Below are 21,329 nucleotides of genomic sequence, written 5' to 3'. Positions count from 1 at the left end.
TTTTTTTTTTGGGGGGGGGCAGAAAAAGCACAGAAATATGAGATGCATATACATGATTACAGTAATTAAGAGTGGATGCTTCTCCTGTAAGACCTTTTCTCCATCCAAACAGTTTTGATAGAAGATTTATGCTGCAAAATTGAGCAACAAATCATGTTCTTCAATCAGTATTGTGTATCATAATAACACAAGCATTTGCAATAAAAACTTGGCCAAGTTTGAACTTTTTGCAATTTATTAGAAGAGGTAATTGTTGTAAACAGCCAGTGCTTTGCCCCTCAACATTGCTACATTTTACCCATTATAATTGTCATGCTTTGAAACTATTTTCATGCAATCAGTTGAAGCTTCTGTCTGATTAATTAGGACTAATTCAGTGGGTAAGAAATGCATTTGAAATATTTGCTATTTGCAGATTTTTTTGGATTCATAATAAACACATATTGTGTTGATAAAACACATATTGTTTAAAACATGAAAAACAAGAGAAAGATTTTAAAAAGATCAAGCTAATATGCCAGTTTAACTCCTGTTTCCACTTTATTATATACTTTATTTCAGCCCTGATGCTTCAAGTTAGTTTAAGATAAGCAAAAGGAATATAAAACAAAAGTAATATAATACTCTTTATGTCATTAATGCAATATTGAACAAAGTTATCCCTTATTCCCATATCAAATTGTGTCCGGTGCTACCTGCTGTGTTTGAGTTCTTGGTAACTGTCATCATGCTGAAGATCAAGTGCTTCACATTGTCAGTTTGAAGTCTTTAACTTTCCTCTCATACTTGTGTAAATAATCTGTTTTGTGTCTGTTATTTAGTCAGAATCTAAACTGCGTTTATGCCAGAATTGTGACCTAAAATAGGGTTAGTGTATCAGTCGGCTGTAATTACAATGTATGAACTTAAGTTAGAAGTTTTACAGACTGCTTGAGGTCCAGTAAGTTGGCCTTCATCTTTTCTGTAGAGTGGAATGATTTTCATTGTTTAGTGCTGCGTCATACTAACGGACAACAACCCTCAGTTTTATAAATACTCACTATAATTTATGTTGTACAGGTTATAAAACTAAACAAGCACAGAGATTGGCTTCTCCCTCAAAAAGCCTTTCTCTTGGCCTTTCTCATGTTCAGCAGGTTTAGGAAAAACAAAAGTAAAGACTCCATTGACCATCTTGGATCGCTTCTTCTCTCCTGTGTAACCATGACTCATAATCTGTGCGTGGAGAGCGAGTCTGCCTTTGTGCCTGTGTGTTTTTGAGTACATGTGAGATGAGGAGGGTGAGAGAGAGCATTAATGCAGTGCTTTCCCACCCTTCCACCCTCCCTTGCTCTCCCCTCCCCCTTCCTCTCCCCATCCTCTCTGCTTTGCACTGTAGATGACTCAGACCCAGGCCAGTCGAGTGAGACCTGGGGAGAGAGATTAGTGCCTCCCTGCAGGATATACGCAGGTAATCGCTGCAGCCCGATCCTCTGCCCCACGTTTCTTCTACAAGTAACGTCACCTACTTAAAGCCACTCTGCTGCTGTAAACACACATACACACATGCACGTGTGTGTGTTTTCGCCCTGCATCTGCCCCTGTTAGAGCTCACGCATGTCTGTGTTTGGTAGCAACCGACCGATGGAGGCTGGGGCCCGGAGGAGTGCCGTCTGCACTTGGCTGGCTTTTGAGAATGCTGTCTTATTTTTGTCCCCTTTTTTTCAAACCTCATGCTTGTCATCTGTTCCTCCTCGTGCCCAACAGATACAAGGGAGACGAAAACCGTGTCACTGTTACGATGAAAATGCAGCTTGGCTTCTTTTTTGGGCTGTTCCCTAAATTGATCTTTGGTTTTGTTGCAGATAAAGATGGACCAGACAAGAAGAAGATGAAAAAGGAGGGCGGAGGCAAGAAGTCCCAGGCCAACCTTTTGTTTGGGTATCCTCTGTCAGAGCGCAAACAGATGGCTCTCCTCATGCAGATGACTGCCAACAGTCCAGGTATGTGTGGCTGCACTCTCACCTTAAACACTTCTCTACAGGGTTCAGAGTCAGTTTATTGTTGGATGAGACATATGACAGCGACTGAAGCTGGCCAAACACTTGAAGATTTTTAAATCTTAACAGAATTTTTAAAATGAGCATGAGGTTTGAATAACTAAGGTAATAAAAAGCAGATATTAAGACTTATAATTAGACTTACAATCATCTGAACACACACTAGATGACTGGGCCAGATCGTTATAATAATTTCACAGTCACGGGATCTCACAGAAACTTGCAATCAAACGGGACTTTGGAAGAAAAACAAACACGAGGACAATTATCATCCTCAGCTGGCTTTCCTGGCTTGTGTTAAAGTTGAAATCCTGACTGAGATGAATTTATAGTTGTGTAAAAGTATTAACATCCACCTGGTGACTCTACCAGGTCTGCTTACTCTCACTGATTTTTGTAGATATTCAACCTAAAATCATGAACATCATGAATAATTTAACACACTTGAGGAGTACATTGACAAATTATCCTTTGTGACACAGTTCCACCACTGTTAGTGTGGGGGCAAATCTGGCTGAAAACCAGGTTTCAAGTTGTGGCCAGCAGGCTTGACCTCTAATTTGTAAAGACTATAGCAGGGTCTCACTTTTATGGTGCTTCTCAAAAGTCGAGGTTTCTGTTCTCTGTAGTTTTTTTATTTAATACAATACAATACAAGAACTTTATCCCCGAAGGAAGATTCAGTCGTCTGGGAGTCTCATCTGTTTACTTTAGAATTATAAAGTCTAATTGCTGATGGTATGAAAGATTTTCTAAATCTTTCTGTCCTGCAGCGCAGGGATAGGAGCCGTCCACCACCGTTGTTTCTTTGCTCATTGAGGGAGATATGAAGTGGATGATCCATGTTTCTCAGAATGGCCTCCACCTTGCTCAGTGCGCGTCTCTCTACCTCATCCTCCAATGAGTTCAATTTAATTCCGACCTCAGAGCCAGATTTTTTAACCAGTTTGTTCAGTTGTGTTAAAAACTGGTTAAAAAAATGATGATATGATATTGAATAATGATATTCTCATTAATTATGATGACAACTTTTTGTGAATTACAGGGTTTAAGTAGTTGGAAGATAAGGACAATTGGTACATACTATAAACAATCACAGGCACAAGTGAGTATAGGTTTCAGGTCTCCAGTAAAACCAGTGTCCCTGTGGTTGCTCACTTAAAAAAGGGAAAAGTCAAATTTTTGGAAAATATCATTCTTGTGTGCAAGAAGATTGATGAAGCTAGAGCCAGGAACATTTTAGTTAAGCATATATCCTGAAAAGGATGAGGGGAAAAACTGTGTTTGGACAATGAAATTTACCTGGCAGCACTTCTGAAACCACCAAAATTCAATTTGAATAACTTTTACTTTTTACTAAAACATAATAGAAAATACATTGTTATTTTATGCAGAAGTATTTGTTTGTTTGTTTTTTACTTGGACTGAGCAGGCTAGTCTTTTCTGTTCATTCTTTATGCATGTGATGTTGTTTGTGCATTCTGTAAGTCAGAGGTTGCGTTAACCGAATATTCTCCGTCATTGACGGGGTTTTTTGAAGGATGGCGGAGAATTTTGAAGGCTGTCCGTCATTTTGACAGACTGGAATGATGAGGATGAGCCTGCATTTCAGCGCACACGCACAGACAGATACATAGACCTTTTCCATTTTGCACACATGATCTATCGATGAGGTAAGGGTTAATCTATTAAAAAATCTTGTAGCCAGTGGGCTTTCTCACTGACCTCGACACCGCAGACTAGCAAAAGCGCATCGGTCTCTGTGCTGACAGCGCACTGAGAGGCTACTGCAGGAGTTTCAGTACGTTACAGAGGAATACAGATTGGCATGCAGAGTGTTAAGGCCTTTGCACAATGAGTCTGTTTTATGTTGTTCTAATCATGTCTGCACACTGATGCCGAAATTTATGTTTTTTGTCGTTCAGTTTTTTGGAACAGGTTCGATTTTATGTGAAATTTCGTATCAGTTTAAGTCATTTAAATGGGGGATTGATGAATCAAAACAGTGCCCACTGCTCCCCCCTCTCTCTCTTGCACCAAACCTCACTTTAAACACCAAAGTTTGCTTACTTATTATGTGAATATCAACCATGGAAATAACAGAGAGATGAGTGATTGATGGTTCAGATCAGTGCCTGTTGATTTATTCTCTCTTGCTCACTCACCCCTGCCCCCCATTCACTTCCCATCTCTCCCCTCTCTCGCACCGAAACCAGACTTTAAATACCGTAGTTTGCCCATTTATTGTGTGGATATCAACCATGGAAATATAACAGATGTAATATATAACTGCTCACAGGCCATAACAGGGACTGAATTAAAAAGTTGTTCTCCATCTCTCCAACTTGGCTCAGTGCTATGACGTATACGCGTGTGCTGTATGAAGCTCCCTGTCAGGATGGATGGATCCAGTGGGATTTTAAAGAAGTGACAGAGCCACAGGCACGCATACTTGCCACATTCTACGAATTTTCGCAGGCAAACACAAACACACCTGACTCAGTGTGCAAGATCAGAGTGCATCACGTTTTTCCAGATTAAGACTCCTGTGAAGCAGAAAAAAATGCGCACGGCTCCACGGTTCAGCCTTTAAAAAACTTATCAGCTATGGTCGTCAGACTACAACATCTTGACATTAAAAATATCCTCAAAACTGTACGTGATATCTTAAATGGTGCAGTTCATAGTTGCTTGCTTGAAGACAGGGATTTTTCCACCGTCGCTGCGTAAAAATGATGAGGAATAAATGCTGTGCTGCTGTGTTCATCTTTCTCTCAGTGCCATTAAAAATGAAAACCTCAAAGATTGTTCTTTAAATATAAGTTGGGAAAGACTGCTTCATTATTTAAACACTACTAATAAATTCATATTAAATTATATTATATTACAGATATTAAAGACAAAACTATGATGGATTGTGAAAATGGTATGACGGAATTTTTACGACCCTTTCCGTCAAAGTGACGGACAAAAAAAAAAAGTCAAGCGCAAGCTCTGCTGTACATAATTATGTTGAAAGAAAACAAAAAAATATATATTTCAGAAAGAAAGCATGATGTCATATGTTTCACAGTCTGCCTTTTGTGTGATTCAAGGGTTTGCATTGTGAGAACAGTCTATGAAATGTTGCCATATTAAGTACACACACATTTACCTTCCCTCTTAGTGAAAATATTCTTTTCTAATTTCAAGTACGTAATTACTTATTTCAGTAACCCATAGGGCCTTGATGGGTTATCTTTGTCTTATTCATCAAAATTAAATCTTAGTACTACCATGTCTTTTTTTTCAGCCTCAAATAACAGCAAGATTGATTGCTATAGACAGCATCAGCTTACTTAGAAAAAGGAAACTGGAGTATTATCCACATGCTGAACTTTGTGTAAAAATGTCAGGAGCACTGACACAAATGAGCACAGCCTTTTAAGTACCCATTAAATCAGCTTCTCTCTGTTTTTCAGTCCAGTCTCTTGCTCATTATTACGGGTAATTATCTCATCCTGTGACATGCTTCTGCTGCGAGCATCAATTAAGTCCTTTTCTCTCTGCCTGTGTCCAGACTCAACTCCCAGTCATCCCTCACAAACGACCCCTGTGCAAAAGAAAGTCCCCAGCAGCACCTCGTCTCGACAGAAGGACAAGGTCAACAAGAGGAACGAGCGAGGGGAGACTCCCCTTCACATGGCAGCCATCCGGGGAGACGCCAAACAAGTAAAAGAGCTCATTAGCCTGGGAGCTGATGTCAACGTCAAAGACTTTGCAGGTAAGACCACCTAGGAGGTGAATATTTAACAGCTTTCATTGTGCCTGCATGGTAGCTATTAGTAAAATGAAGTTGACTAACCAGAAAGATGTCAAATATGTGCCTGTTTTAACTCATATACACCTTTTTGTGTTGCTTTAACCTGTCTTTTTATTGTGTCTATCCAACTAGTCTTGATCTGGGATTTATTTTTTCTTTGTAAGACAGAAAATGACTGATGTAGTTTCCAAAATAACCTTCATGTGAAGTCATGTGAATGCTGAAAACTCTACATTGAGGTTTTGTTTCTTCACCAGGTTGGACGCCTCTTCATGAAGCCTGTAACCTTGGCTACTATGACGTGGCGAAGGTCTTAATAGCAGCGGGTGCAGAGGTGAACACGCAAGGTCTGGATGACGACACGCCACTCCATGATGCCTCAAGCAGTGGGCACAAAGATGTAGGAGCTTTTCTTAAAGTTTTCCTTGCCATGGTTATGTAGAATTCAGAGAAATTACACCTAATTTTGATTTAAGTCAAAATAAGTGTATTTACAGTATTCATACAACTGTAATTATTATTTTGAGTAATACAGAAATCAAACCAAAGTGAGAAAATATGTAGTTCGGAACTGATAGATCACTTTATCGGTTGTCAAATTTGAATTTAAAACTTCAGATGAGACATTGTAACAGATTTGACTGATGTTAGAATGATAAATTTGCAGCAGCTGATGTAGTTTCTTAATTAGCAATGTGCACAGAATTGTTTTCAACATTTTCCTGCCTCAATAGATGGGTTTCTCATGTAACTAAAAAAGGGAAAAAGATTAGAAAAGAGGCTGCACCAAATCAATTATCGTCATTAGTGTTTCAAAACATTAATTTTGTTCTGAAGTCATACTTAAAAAACATTTTTAAGAAATTGGGTGCTCTAAAGGAAAGAAGTTGTCGCTATTTGCCACAAAAGATCTATGCATGAAGTTTAGCACAAAGTTGTTTCACTATTTAACTCAGAGTAATTTCACACTGTAATTCTAACATAGGACTTCTTGTTCAGGCAGGTGTTTTTTTTTTTTGTTTGTTTTTTTTTGCAAGGTTGACATTTCTTTTGAAATTTGGCCTTCATCAGAATCTTGTGGAAACTGGTCACAGGCTTGAACTGACCATTATGCACAAAAGAACAACAATAAAACACCATATCCGGTCGATTCTGACCGTAACATGTTATATGCTTTAAAACAGTGGTCACTTATATCATGACTGCTTATGTTTTCATGTACAAACTTTCATATTTGAAAAACGTTCAATCTCAATCTCAATCTCATTATCGTCTAGAGGGTGAACCTGAGGAAGAATTCATCTGAAAATGGAAAATACATGCAGTACACTGGTCAGGGTCAAAAGACTGTATAAGAATCATTTAATTATAAAATACAACATGGATTATTTAAGTTAATATGTTAATATGCATTAATCATCAGTGATGGATGAAAATTTACATTGCAACATCTTTGTTCTTGCTGTAAACTTTTTTGTGTGATGGTTTAACAACCAGGCACTCACGGCCAATTTAAAGTCACCAGTTAACCTAACAAGCATGTCTTTGGTGGTGGGAGGAATGGAGTGATCCTGGAGAGAATCCATACATGCACAGGGCACAGGAAGGCCCTGACTGAGAAGCGAACCAGGAACCCTCTTGCTGTGTGTGCAGTGTTACTGCCTGCACCACCATGCAGCCCCAGATCTAAGTCATATGAGAAAAAACGCTAATAGGACAGCTAAAGAAAGATAGGAACTATGGAAAAAGAGAGGTGAAAAGCCCCCAAAATAATCTCAAAATAAACAAACAAGATTTGGGCCTCTTTTTTTCCTGCAGTGTGAACAAGTCACGACTGTCTACTACTTTTATGTTTGTTGTAAGGTTCTTAATCTGACTTCTTGTTACGTTGTATACAGATTGTGAAGCTGCTACTACGCCATGGTGGTAACGCCTTCCAAGCCAACAAGCGTGGGGAGCGTCCGGTGGACGTGGCGGACTCTCAGGAGCTGGAACAGTTACTAAAGGGAGAGTTGCCAATGTCGGACCAAGAAGACAGCTCATCAGGTATGCAGAGAGTGCTGTAGTGTTTGGCTGACCTCCCCTTTAAGGTCAAATATTAACACAGTAGCTGTGTCTTACTGGGCATCATTATCTTCTGCACTGCACAGCTATAGTACTGTGTGTTTACTCTAGATTTATGAAGCTGATCAGGCTTAAAGTTAAAGTGTCAAAACTGTGTTAAAGGTTATTCAAACATCTATGGTACTTGAGGAAAAACTTGCATTGTTGATATGTTGACCCTCTCAAAGAAAGAGACATGTAATTTTCAATAACTTCTTGTGTTTGTGTGGAAATCTCATAAATTTTTATTTTCTCTTTTCTTTGCAGAGTCTGATGACCCACCATCTGTAAACCCATCCAGCGTGGATGACAACATGGACGACTCTGATACTGAAAAAGACTCTGATGGTAAACCAGCCACAAAGTCTTCATCGTCCATGCCGGGGTTGGATGAGTATGAGTTCAAGGACGAAGAGGAGGAGGAGGATCTAAGTAAAGCCTTGAATGACAGACACATCCTCCGGAGGGAACTACGGCAGCGGGAGAAGGAGGACAAAGAGAGGAATCATGTGGCAGGAAAGCAAAGTGGCAAAGGGGACTCTTCCTCAAAGTCCAAAAAGCAGAAGACGTCTCGTGTCCACTGCAGCTCAGACTCCTCCAGCGATGAACTAGAGAGCCTTCCAGAGAAGAGGAACTCCCCCACCTGCTCTCAGAGTTCAGACAGCCTCAGGGCGGACACACGGTCTAAAAAGGAGAACGCAGAGCAGAAGGAGAAGGGCAAAGTGAAGAGGAAGAGCAAAAGCCAGAATAAAAACAAGGAAAACCAAGAGGACGGGAAGGAGAACAGCAAGACTTTAGTCCTCTCGCTAGCAACCGTGTCAGAGAGCACAGAAAAAGGTCGAGAGGAAGACTCCTTTAAGATGTCTTTCAGTCCGAAAGATGACTCATCCGTCCATCTCTTCCATTTGTCGTCCATAAAATCTCCAAAACTGAACCACAGCCTGACTGATAAACAAACACCACTCAAACAGGAAAATACTAAAATGTGCATTTCCATCAGTGACAGCTCATGTCCAGTGGACGGTGTCAAATTCAACCACTACACAGACGCAGACTACTGCACTGAAGGCTCCAGCACCAAAGGGTACAAGCACAAAGAAAAGAGCAAACATCAACAGAAAGACTCCAGTGTAGAGGGGGACGACGGCCACTCAAGCCCTTACAAAGACGGCAGCCTAGGAAACAGTGTGGACAGCACTGACGGTGCCTTACGGAAGACGGACTTAGACGGGAAAGTCATAAAGAAGCATAAACTAAAACACAAGGAGAAAGACAAACACAGGAGGGAATATGAGGCAGAGCGGAGCCGCCACAGGCAGAAGGAGGCCAGGAAAGACGGCCACAGGAATTTAGAGTTTGACAGAGAGTTCTGGAAAGAAAATTTTTTCAAAAGTGATGAGACAGATGAAGCTCTGCCAGTTAAAAAGGAAGGTGAAGACAATAACTTGCTGCAGAAAACTTCTGATTCGTCTCCTGTCAAAGATGAGAGAAACACAAAGGAAAAACACTCCAGCAGCAGGGAAAAGAGGCTGAGAGAGGAACGGGAAAAAGACAAGGCGGTGAAAAAAGAGCGGAAGGAGTCTGCTGGTAAAGAGGAGAAGGTAAAGGATTCAAAGCCAAGTGAGCGTGACGAGCGAGTAGACTGCCACGGCTCAGGGCGGATTCCTGAGGAGACTCTGCAGAGCAACAGCTTGAAAGAAGAAACAGAGGAGAAACCCATAAGTGGGATCACAGCTGATCAAGAACAGCTGGAGTCCTCTGAAAAAGGCTCACGCGAGAAAACTGACAAGAGGCTCCCAGGAAAGGAGAAAGATTCAGAAAAGATGGAGAAAAGGCATCCTGATAAAGACAAAAAGGTTAAAACTGAGCACCCAGACAAAGCTGACTCTCAGAATTCAGTGGATCGTTGGAAAGATAAAGAAAGAACAGGAGCAATTTCTTCCCATTCGCCTGCAGATAAGAACTACAAAGAGAATGAGAAGCTCAAGTCTTTATCCACAACAAAAAAGCACGAAGACAGCAGGAAAAATAAAGATAAGTTTGACAAACGGTCTGATAGGGAGAGGCCGGACAGAGAATATAATGTTGGGGATCACAGAGAAAAGGAACGCACAAACTCCGATAAGAAAGCAAAACCTTTGGAGAAGGCCACAGATCACAGTAAATCAGATCGCTTGAAAGAAAAGGACTGTGACAGGAAAAGGAGAGATAAAATTAAAGATGGAACTTCTTCCAGCTCTAATCTGAAGTTACTTTTAGAGGAGAAGAAGGGCTATCTGTCTGAGAGCAGCAAGTCCTTATCTGCTAAATCAAAGGAGGAAGTTATGAGAACGCCAGAGAAAGATCGTGACCGCAGAGACCGGGAGAGAGACTGGGATAAACACAAGGACAAGGATAAGGACCGGCACAAAGACCGCTCCCAGCAGGCCAAAATCAGCAAGGCCAAAGCCAATGAGATGGATGCAGATAAGGCCAAATCAAAAGCCTCTCCTGCAACACGGGACACAAAGCCCAAAGAGAAACGGCTCGTGAATGATGACCTGATGCAGACGAGCTTTGAGCGCATGCTCAGCTTGAAGGATCAGGAGATTGAGCAGTGGCATCGCAAACACCTGGAGAAAATCAAACAGAAAGAGCGGGAGAGGCTCAAACAGCGGCCTCTCGCAGATCCTGTAAAGTCTAAACCTAAAGACAGGACAAAGCCTGAACCGTGCCTGAGTAAAGAGCTCATGCGCTCTAAAAGCTCTGAAGCCTCCGACAGAGATAAACCTCTGAAGGACGGTACCAGTCCCAGAACAATGTCGCTCGATGGAAAGACTCTCCCTGCTATTGGTGCAAAGGTCATGTCTGCAGTGGAAAACTGTCTAAGCAGATCTCCGAGACCAGAGAGTGAACGCTTTGGCCTCATATCGCGGTCTGTGTCGTTGGTTTCTGTCGCCAGCTCTGAGGATTCCTGTCAGGCGACAATGCTAACACCCCGACATGTTGAATACGACTCTGACATGAACATGGAAGCCTCGGACTCTCAACCTGCATTCCTTCAGTCTTCCCTTGTCATCCAGGCCACGAGATCTCCATCAGTTCACGATAAAGAGTGCAACAGTCTTCCAGATGTGCCACAAAGTAATCGGACGCCGCTGCCTGGCAGACACGAATCTCCGTATCTCAGGGCTATTCTCGACGAGGACGCCAACTCAGTAACCGAAGGCAAAGCTGTAGAAAATCCTAAATCTATCCAGCAAGGTGAGGACGTGAGAACAAAAGAGACCCCAGCTGAAACAGAGGAGAGTCTTACAAGTCAACAAGTTGTGAATTCCGTTTCTGATCCAGTCATGGAGAGGGAAGGGAGCACGCCACAAATGTCGAATAAAGACCCCGAGAGTAAAAACCTGACAGAGAGTTGTAACTCTCAAACAGGATCGACTGAGCAGAAAACTCTCTCCTCCTCTGATCCGCCTCTTTCAAAGGACACTCAGAGTCTGACTGAAAACTCGCATGTTGAATGTAGTAACAAAGATTCTGATCAAACATCCATACCTTCATCTTCTGTATCCGCCGAGCCATCAGCGCCCACAAACACAAAAACCCTCCAGCAAAGGGAACCGCTTGCCGTTTCTGGGAATGAGAGCGTGCAGCAGACAGAAACAAGCAGCACACATGTTTCTGACCTTAAAGACAAACCTCTGGAGAGTGCTGATGGAGCAGAACAAGAGAATATGGAAACTGTTTCAGAAAGTGCCAGAGCAGAGGGTGTAGGAAGTCCTGTACCGTCCACCAGCTCATACATTCCTAGCTCCTCTGCAGGGGAGTCAGGCTGCAGCAAAGCAAACCCTGAGCCTGAGTGTCCTGTTGAGGAAATGGAGGTAGATAACAAAGACTGTAAGAAATCCAAACCTTCCAGTGATGCTGCAGGTTCATGTCCTGACTCTCAGGTGGAGAAGAGTGAAAGCAAGCCGCCTGCATCTTCACACAGTCCTGAACACAAGGCTGAAGAGACAACTGACGTCCTACAGAGTTTAGAGAGCGACAGCACTGCTGCTGTGTCTGCAACAACAGAGAGTTCATCAGCTGAGAGCAGCTCAGCCACAGACGGATCCTCAGAATCCAAAGCAGAGACGAGCGCAGAACCGATGGAGGTTACACCTGCCGAAGAGAAATCAGAGCCGTCTTCATCCGGAGAAGAGCAGGGCCAAAGCACCGTCCAACCAGCTGCTCAGACAGATTCTACGAGTGGCTCAGGGAGCTCCTCTCCTCAATCTGGAGACCGGGATTCTGACTCCTCGGGAGCTAAAGTGAAGGTTCGCTCCTCTGATGACGATATCGACATTCACGTGCCCCATCCACGCAAGAGGAAGATGCCCAAAGTTTCAAACTCCCAGACAAGCTCCACGGCTCAGCAAGAGAAAGACAGAGGGCAGCAGTCTCTGGCTGCCATCGTGGACTCTGTGAAGCTGGAGGAGATCGAGCCGTACCAGACGGAGAGAGCCAACCCGTACTACGAGTTCCTGCACATCAGGAAGAAGATCGAGGAGAAACGCAAAGTATTGTGCAGCGTCACACCTCAACCGCCGCAGTATTATGATGAATACGTGACCTTCAATGGATCCTACCTCTTAGATGGGAACCCACTCAGCAAACTCTGTATACCAACAGTGAGTTTAACTTTGCTTGAATCTAGCTGATTTTATTTTATTTTGAAGCAATATTTGGTTGTGAAAGAGTTAATGATATAAACAAAAAACACAGCAAAGTCACAGGCAACAATAAGAGACAACAAACATGATAACAATTTTAAAAATGTAGCCAGTGATAATTTATTATAGCTTAAGCGGGACAGTGGGACACACTTGTGCTTTGAAAGAGTGGAACTGGTTGAGTGGTATGTGGCTGTACGGACACCGCTTTATGGATTTCTGCAGGCTTTTTTATTTTGGCTCTGTGACACAACATATTGAATGAACACAAAGTAAGATAGTACATTTTGTTATTTTCAACTTTATGGTTCAAGCTGGAGATATATATCTAAATACTCCTGTATCTCCTGGCCAATTGTCCTCATTATATTCAAGATCCCTCTCCCAATGTTTCAACGACTTTAGTTGTGGTATAGTTGTTGTATTAATGTATGGATGCACAAATCCCCACAGCTCACCAAAACTTTGCCTATGCCTTGCCACACTATTTGAGAAGCACTGCATTATAATAACCTCCTGAGTGTATCCATATTTCTTTACATTCCACATATCAGGTAGTTGTGTTTGTCCTGATCTCAGTGATGTGCCCTCTAGTGGTATCCTTCAGTAACATGCGCCGTGTACGGCCAAGTGTAATTTCAAGAACACCTATGATGCAGTCAGCTGTATACGCAAACAGTTGGAAACAGCAAGTATATCCCCAGCCTAAGGCTGCCATGATCGTAGCAAATGTAAAACTTTATAACTGAATTCAGATCCTTTTTTCTCATTTGATCTTACATGCAGTAACAAAAAAGATCAACCAAAAGAATTAATATAAGATGTGATTGTACCATTGGAAAAAGCAAAATCCAAATGTTGATTGTTAGCTCTCCAAATTTGTATTTATTTCTAAAATCATCTGTTTCATTATGATGAGTTAAAAGCAATTTCAGAAATGTCTAAGCAGCAGTATATTTTCAGATTTTAATTGTGTTTTTTTTACAACTGAAAAAGTGAAAGCAGTCAAATCTTACAATCACAACCTGTTAAGAAGTCAAATATATAAGAACTTCTCTGCAGTGTAGATACAAGTAAACCCTGCTAGTTTGATTGTCTTCCACTGACCACTGTCCTCTTGATAACTCATAACAAAGTGTTTTAAACTGTCTCCTTGTTCTTTGTTTGAACAGATAACTCCACCTCCATCATTACCCGAGCAGCTGAAAGAAATGTTTAAACAACAAGAGGTCGTCCGCATGAAGCTACGACTACAACACAGCATTGAAAGGGTGAGTGGTTTCACTCTTGGACCTCTTTGTTATCGTTGGGTTGAGTACTTGACATTTTTAGTGCCACTTAGAGCTGCTGAAATGGATCAGAGTTTTAAAAAAATCCTTTTTATGGAGATCATGTTAACATTTTAGCTGTTCGTTTGTTCTTTAACAGGATTACAGATGTTTAGATGTTTGATTTACTGTATTAATTTGACTTTTTTAATTTTTCCCTTTAGGAAAAGCTAATTGTCTCAAATGAACAGGAGGTCTTAAGAGTCCATTACAGGGCAGCGAGGACACTGGCCAATCAGACTCTGCCTTTCAGCGCCTGTACAGTTTTATTGGACGCTGAAGTGTACAACATGCCTCAGGACGTTCAGGTAAGCGAGGTGGGACAATGAGAGTAGAGAAAGTTCGTCGCTCCTTAATGATTCGTATAAAACATGCAATATTTGAATGAGTTTTTCTGTTTGGTTTACAGGGCGATGACGGTAAAACATCCGTTAGAGATCGATTCAACGCTAGGCAGTTCATGTCGTGGTTACAAGATGTTGATGACAAATTTGATAAGCTGAAGGTAAGACAATTGTTTGGTCTGTTTTTTACTTCACACCTCCATTTAATCAAAGAAAAAAAATTGTAATCATGAAGTTTTCTTAGTTTCCTAGCACAAAACAGACAAAGAAATGGGCTGAACTTTTCTCGTTATTGTAGGCAACTGCAGCAAGGCATGTTGTGGTCTGTCCTATCAGTGTTACCAGCTGACTAAAAATTCTCCTGTTATCATGAGGGGAAAACTAAAGAAAAAAACTCAATTACACCATATGGACAAAAGTATTCGGCCACCTGGCCATTACACCAAAATCAACTGTAATGACACTGTACTCAAATACATGCACTTTGATATGGAGTTGGCCCCCCTTTGCAGTTATAACAGCCCCCACTCTTTTTGGAAGGCTTTCCACAAGGTTTTGGACTGTTTCTGTGGGAATTTATGCCCATTCATTCTGTAGAGCATTTATGAGATCAGGCACTGATGTTGGACAAGAAGGCCTGGCTCCCACTTCATCCCAAAGGTGCTCGATGGGGTTGAGGTCAGAGCTCTGTGTGGGTCAGTCATGTTCTTCCACACTGAACTCATCAAACCACGTCTTTATAGTCCTTGCTTTGTGCACTGGGGCACAGTCATGTTAGAATAGAAAATGGCTTTCCCCAATCTGTTGTCACAAAGTTGGAAGCATAGCATTGTCCAAAATGTCTTGGTATGTTAAATCATTCAGATTGGCCTTCACTGGAGATTAGGGGCCTAGCCCAAACCCTGAAAACCAGCCCCATACCATTGTCATTCCTCCACCAGACTTCACAGTTGGTACACTGCAGTCAGGCTGGTAATGTTCTCCCGGCATCTGCCAAACCCAAACTCGCCCATCTGAGTGCCAAACAGAGAACTGTGATTTGCTAAAAACCACGTTTCCACTGCTCCCTTGTCCAGTGTTGTAATGCTTTACACCACTCCATCCAATGCTTGGCATTGAATTGTTAGTGATGTGAGGCTTGCATGCAGCTGCTCAACCATAGAAACCTATGCCATGAAGCTCCGACCGTAGTTTTTTTGCTCACATTAATGCCAGCGGAGGTTCAGAATAGCATTGTGATGTTGCTGTTGTTCCTAAACGTATCCACTGTCTGATAAAGTCACCTAAAGTTGACAGTGGAATATCCAGCAGGGATGACATTTCATAAACAGTCTTATTGCAAAGATGGCATCCATCACAGTACCACACTTGAAGTCACTGAGCTCCTCAGAACCAGCCATGTTGTATCACAAACGTTTGCAAATAGAATCTGCATGGCTAGGTGCTCGGTTTTAGAGACATATGGTATTGATTGAAATACCTGAATTCAGTAATTCATAGGCGTGGCCAAATGCTTTTGAGATAAATCATGAGATAAATAAAATAATGAGATAAATAAATCTTTCAAAAAAGGTGAATCTGCCTTGTTATCGCAAAATAAAGAGAAAATAGCCAAGATCTCAAGAAAACATATAAAAAAAAAGTGCTTGTTATCAAAAAGGAAATGGAGTGGATGCAAGTGCACTGTAGGTCTCATGAACTATAAAGAAAGGCTAAGGAAGAATCTTTCTCAAAGTTTACCTGTTAGCTTTGGAGATGTTTTGAGTTAAGTTGTTTTTTTTCCTGCAGCAATGATGTGGACTTTTTTGTAGAAAGACCTCAGATTTTCCGAAACACTACCCTTTTCTTCCTTAAAAACAGATTTTCCTTTTGGCTAAGGCTCACCTCTTGATTGCCACACATCAGTGTTAGAAATAAAACTTGAACGTCCAGTAACTGGGCTGATAAATCTGCCCTTTGCTTTTCATCCCAGCTATGATCTCAGTCAGGTAGTACACCTAACCCTGTGACTGTCTGAGAGTGTTTGAGCAGAGAAACTAAACGTACAGAGTTTCAAGTCGAGTCTGGTTGCAGAGGATGTTTTAAACCTCAGACAGAGACAACTCAAAGCCTGTATTTATTTTCCACAAGAACTCATTAGACGGAGATCTTAACCGGGTCTGTTACAGTTTAAAGTTTCAAACAGTTTATTATGACAACTTTATTAACTAGAGACAAGATCACTGTGATGGTGAGGCAGGAAATGTTCTCTGTGAATGTAAACTGAGCTTCTGGTTCACCAAATACCAGGGATTATTGAGTTACCCTGTTATGCTTTTCTTTTGATTTCATCACATCATGGTTTGATATTTGTACTGGATATTTTTCAGCAGGACTCCTCAGAAGTGTCCAGATTTTTTAGATTCCTTTGACCAGAAAAAACATCAGTCCTGATGGTCTCACTTTTAATTTAATCAGTTTTACTGAAGATTTTCTGTCTCAAGTTAGAAGTCCTGCAGTTTTTGGAGCTTGTGGTATTTTGGTTTGTTTTGATTCTTATTCTGCCCCATTAGATTTTTGTGGTTTGTTTTTATTGAGGATAGTTTTATTAAAAATGCACTAAAAGTACATGTAAACAAACATTAGAGTTTTAGTTTCAATCACTATATTGGCTTCCCACAGTCCTAAAAACAAGATAATCATGAGTAAATGATAAGCATGCCACACGCGTCCTGGTAACTGCTTTGGGGTAAGAATGATAAATGCATGTGATACTGATGTAGTAAAGTCTGTAAGTAATCATGTGTAATAATCCTGATCGCAGTACCATTCAAAATAATTGTGGTAATGTTTTTTGCCATAATCCAACAGCTCTAATAAGCCGTATTCAAACTTCTTAAAAGCTTCCAAAATTTATTTTGGTGAACTTCATGTGTGAACGCAAACAGTAATTTTTCACTCTGACTTTACTCCAGAATCCCCCTGCTAGCCTCCTAGAATTTTAGCCCTTCTTCTCTACTTCATTGACTGACAGGCAAGCTGCAGGAAAATTTCCTGCCATGAGGGGCAAGTCCAGAAGTTACAGGGGTCTGTTGGCCTGAAAGTTTAGACTTTTTAAGCGGTCTCACATATGTAAAAAGCTGTTATGTCTTATTTGAAAGGGCTGTTTTTGCTGCTTTTTTCTGCAGACAATCAGTGAAGTTTTACACAGATAGAGTTGTCACAATACCAGAGTTGTAAACTTAGAAATAATACTAACAAAAACGAAATAACTGTTTGATAGCACTGCAACAAAATAGAGCCCTAGCTACTCAATAATGAGTAATTTCCTAATTTTAGTAACCAAAAATTGCATGCACACAGTCTAAGTTGCAAAAATACGTTGGCTGAGTTTTGGTACAGAAAAGTTGCAAATGTATTTGCACAAATGAATGTCTCCCTCCTCTGCTCTTTGTAAGGGTTACTTTTTTGTGTTTAAGACACTAGAAGGACTTGAGAAATGCCAGAGTTTAGTGATCTGTGAATTTGAGTGCATGACTGCTCCTCTCTTTTGCTTACTTCAGCACTTTTCAATACAACTGATCATCAAGACAGCTTTTTTTTGTTCTAAAACAAGTAGGAGCAAAACATTTCTCTAAGGATGCAATCATACTTGGCCCATGGTTCAAAACTGGTCTAGCCTCAGGATCCGCCACAAACTCCCCAGTGAGAAATCATGATCCAAGTGTCCAGTATTTTTCAACCAACAAGATTTATACAATTAAAAATCGTGTAATTTGGACCTCAGATGGAAGAGATGGCCAATCAAACATGATAAAATGCACCCCATAGACATGTTTACACATTTTTTTCGGCCAGGTAGATATTTTTGACTCACTTTGGGTTCTTTCCCTCACAGCCCTCTGCTTTAAATATTTCTTCAACAAGAAAACACAAGGAGGGAATTTCATATTTGGCCCGTCAGGTTTTTGTTCAGCAGTGTCAAGACTTTAAGCCTGTTGGTTGTTTTTGTACATTTTGTTACTATAAGAAACAGACGTTCGTGATCTAAATAATATCATCTGGTTATATGGTGTCATCCCTCTCATTTTTCTCTCCACAGACTTGTCTTCTGATGAGGCAGCAGCACGAGGCGGCCGCTCTGAACGCCGTGCAGCGCCTGGAGTGGCAGCTCAAACTGCAGGAGCTTGACCCGGCCACCTACAAGTCCACCAGCATCTTTGAGATCCCTGAGTTCTACATCCCACTCGTGGAGGTCAACGACGACTTCGACCTCACCCCCATATGAGCTGCAGGACAAAAGCGCTTAGCCACAGAGGCGGCCATGTTGGCGACCCAACACAGCCTGCACATTCGAGGAACGAGAGAGAAAAATGTGAAGCACTTAGAATGTGGCAGTTACACAGAAGAGCACTTAGAAAAGAGGTGATTTTACTCCAGAGCTCTTACAGTCCAAACCGGCTCGCCTACGACGAGGACAGACGGGTTCTCGCACAGAAAACGGGGTCCAGGCAGCGATGAAGCCCAGGAAACAGAGACCAAAAGGCGGACTGGGCGGCGCCGGGAGCTGCAACGATGAGCTGGGTGATGACGAAGACCAGCTGCTTCCGCTCGTCTTCACGCAGGGTCACACAAGTGAAAGATTTCAATGTTTTCAAAGTGAGTGTTCATACATTGTGTACAGACTGTGCTCTTAATTTTTTAACTTATTTTATACATAAACAATTGTGCATTTGTAAATAGTCATGTAATTATTGTTTTAAACTTGTAAAAACAAAAAATATTAGATATTTTGATTGTAAACTTGTTCTGTCTCATGTTTTAATGGACCAAAGTTGGTTTTTATATCGAGTCCTCTTCGTCCGTGATGTTCTTGTTGTTGTTGGCTTAAACTCTTAAGCATGTGTTGGCTTTTGTTGTGTTATTTTGTTTTTACTGTTTCTTCCTTCCTCATCTGGAGCTCCACGCCACAGCTAGTGTTTTCGACTTTGGCAATTAAATGCTGTGCATGCGTTGCGTTGTTTGTACTTTTTTCCTAAAAAGCTGTACTGTGGACTTAATTGTGAGGTTTACTGAAGTGTTCCAGCTTTTTTTGCGCCATTGTGTTACGTCCTATTTGCCGCCTCACTCCTCATGTGTCGTCCATTGTGTCTTGCGCACATTAAAGTCTGTTGTGGCTTCCAAGGAGAAAAAAAAACATACTTTTACAGTTTCAATGTGAGATCACAACAAAACCTATTTTTTCAACATAATGCCTTTTGAACGATAGTTCTAAAAAATGTCTATTTTAATATTTACTTGTTACATGACTTGTACATATTTGTAATATATAATTGAATAAATTTTATTTGTTGTGAAATTAAAAGTCTTGTTTGGTTTCATCAATCTTTTTATGTAAAAGATAGTGGATATATTGATTTGTCAGTTTATAACTGTTGGCTCTTGGAGCAGAGCGAGTATTTTTCAGTTATTCTGACACTTTTATTCAGTTTTATATTAAGGATCAAGGTTGTCTCTGTTAAACCGAAAGGACAGTTTGTTCTACAGCCAGAGCTTCTGACTGAGCTTCACACAAACGATAGACATAAAACCCAGAGACTGTCAGGAAGCACTGATTGAAAGAGCATGAACTAAAAATCTGTGTCATTTTACAATCAGGAGCAACTTTGAGGTTAGTTTCTCTGTTTTTAATAGATTACAAAGACTCTGCACGATTTCTTTGCTAATGTGTATAACTATACATGCAGACACAATACAAGACAAACATCTGTTATACTTAAAAATATGGATTTTCTGTAGCTCAGACCATTAAGACTTGAACTGGGAACCAAAGCGTCATTGGTCCAAGTTCGAGTGCAGACCCCAAAGAATGAAAACTGGTCTTGGTGACCAAATCTGTCCTTGGTGGCTGGAGAGGATTATTCTGAGCATCTTTGACAAAACCATCAACTTCTCAGACGTTCTTACATGTACATGCCCTCTCTCTGTTAATACATATGTGTGTATTACGGTCCTAGCTGTGCATTTCATGTTCAATAACAGTGTAAACTCTGAATTTGCCCTAGGGGATTAATGAAGTATATCTCTATAATATTTGAATTAATTAAACAGATAATAATCAACATAATAAACATGTAAATAAATATGACATTCAAATTCACTTTGAAACATCAGATGAAACCAGTTCTTTTGTTTCTTATAGAAATAAACCAGATTATTGTTAGAAGTACTCATAGACTGCAGCTCTCTCTGAAACCAGTTATTTTGTTTCATTTCTGAAAGCAACATTCTCTTCAGCCAGCAGATGTCGCTGTACACAGCACTGCACTAACAAGTCAACACTGGCACTGATGTAGCTGATAACAGGGATACAGTGTGGCTCTAAAAAGTCTACATACCCCTGTTAAGCCCTAAGAATTCTGGGTAAAATGAGTCAAAAACGCCCCTTCAAGGAATACCCAAATTAAACTGAATGCTGTGTTTGAACCATCTGGAGTACAAACACAAACAAGATGTGAGACTCACTGTAGCTGCTACTGGTATTGGGTAATACAAAATAAACAAGATTTTTTTCCCGTATCAGAATTTGTATTGTGAAACAGATGCCTGTAGCTAAGAGGTATTATCAGAAAAAACTCAACTGGACCACAGCATGAAGCCTTAGCTGGATCAGGTTCAAAGATGATAACAAAAGAACAGAAAATTAGGATTTTGCACCAGTTTTTATGAGGAAAGACCAGGTATTTCAAACAGGAGATTCCAAAAAGGATCAAAAATGGCAGACATTTTTTCTGTATAGCATTGCTAATAATTGCCAGGAAAAGTACATTATCACAGCAAATACAGTTGACTATTGAGAACAACAGCTAACTAATTACACAAAACCAGTCCATGAATTTTTAGGGATGTAATTTTATATTTATCATATCTATTATTACATATTTATCATATGTTTGACTGGATTTAGTTTTTAGAATGATCAGAAGAGTACAGGAGCGGGTCTAATGGTGAGCTGAGTCACTTTTATTGTTGTTTGTTTT

At 40.7% G+C, this 21,329-nt stretch overlaps 1 protein-coding gene across 4 annotated transcripts in view; it reads left to right on the top strand.

Annotated features, from left to right (window-relative positions):
* ankrd12 (ankyrin repeat domain 12) overlaps positions 1–19,616 on the top strand; it is a 59,376-nt gene extending 39,760 nt beyond the window's left edge. Inside the window, exons 4-13 of one of the 4 annotated variants that reach the window (XM_041802549.1) lie at positions 1,379–1,450; positions 1,845–1,982; positions 5,599–5,802; positions 6,099–6,241; positions 7,740–7,887; positions 8,212–12,596; positions 13,811–13,909; positions 14,131–14,283; positions 14,376–14,471; positions 18,392–19,616. In XM_041802549.1, coding sequence (XP_041658483.1) covers positions 1,379–1,450; positions 1,845–1,982; positions 5,599–5,802; positions 6,099–6,241; positions 7,740–7,887; positions 8,212–12,596; positions 13,811–13,909; positions 14,131–14,283; positions 14,376–14,471; positions 18,392–18,577 — 5,624 coding nt within the window. In that variant the 3' untranslated portion in view covers positions 18,578–19,616. The remainder of the gene's footprint in view (positions 1–1,378; positions 1,451–1,844; positions 1,983–5,598; positions 5,803–6,098; positions 6,242–7,739; positions 7,888–8,211; positions 12,597–13,810; positions 13,910–14,130; positions 14,284–14,375; positions 14,472–18,391) is intronic. The other 3 variants (XM_041802550.1, XM_041802552.1, XM_041802551.1) reach the window with 3 other exon arrangements.
* The last annotated feature ends 1,713 nt before the right edge of the window (positions 19,617–21,329 follow it).

Source organism: Cheilinus undulatus, linkage group 13, assembly GCF_018320785.1.
Source record: "Cheilinus undulatus linkage group 13, ASM1832078v1, whole genome shotgun sequence".
NCBI classification, from domain to species: domain Eukaryota; kingdom Metazoa; phylum Chordata; class Actinopteri; order Labriformes; family Labridae; genus Cheilinus; species Cheilinus undulatus.
Note: the sequence above shows the minus strand (reverse complement) of the source record. Positions and strands in the feature narration are given on the sequence as shown.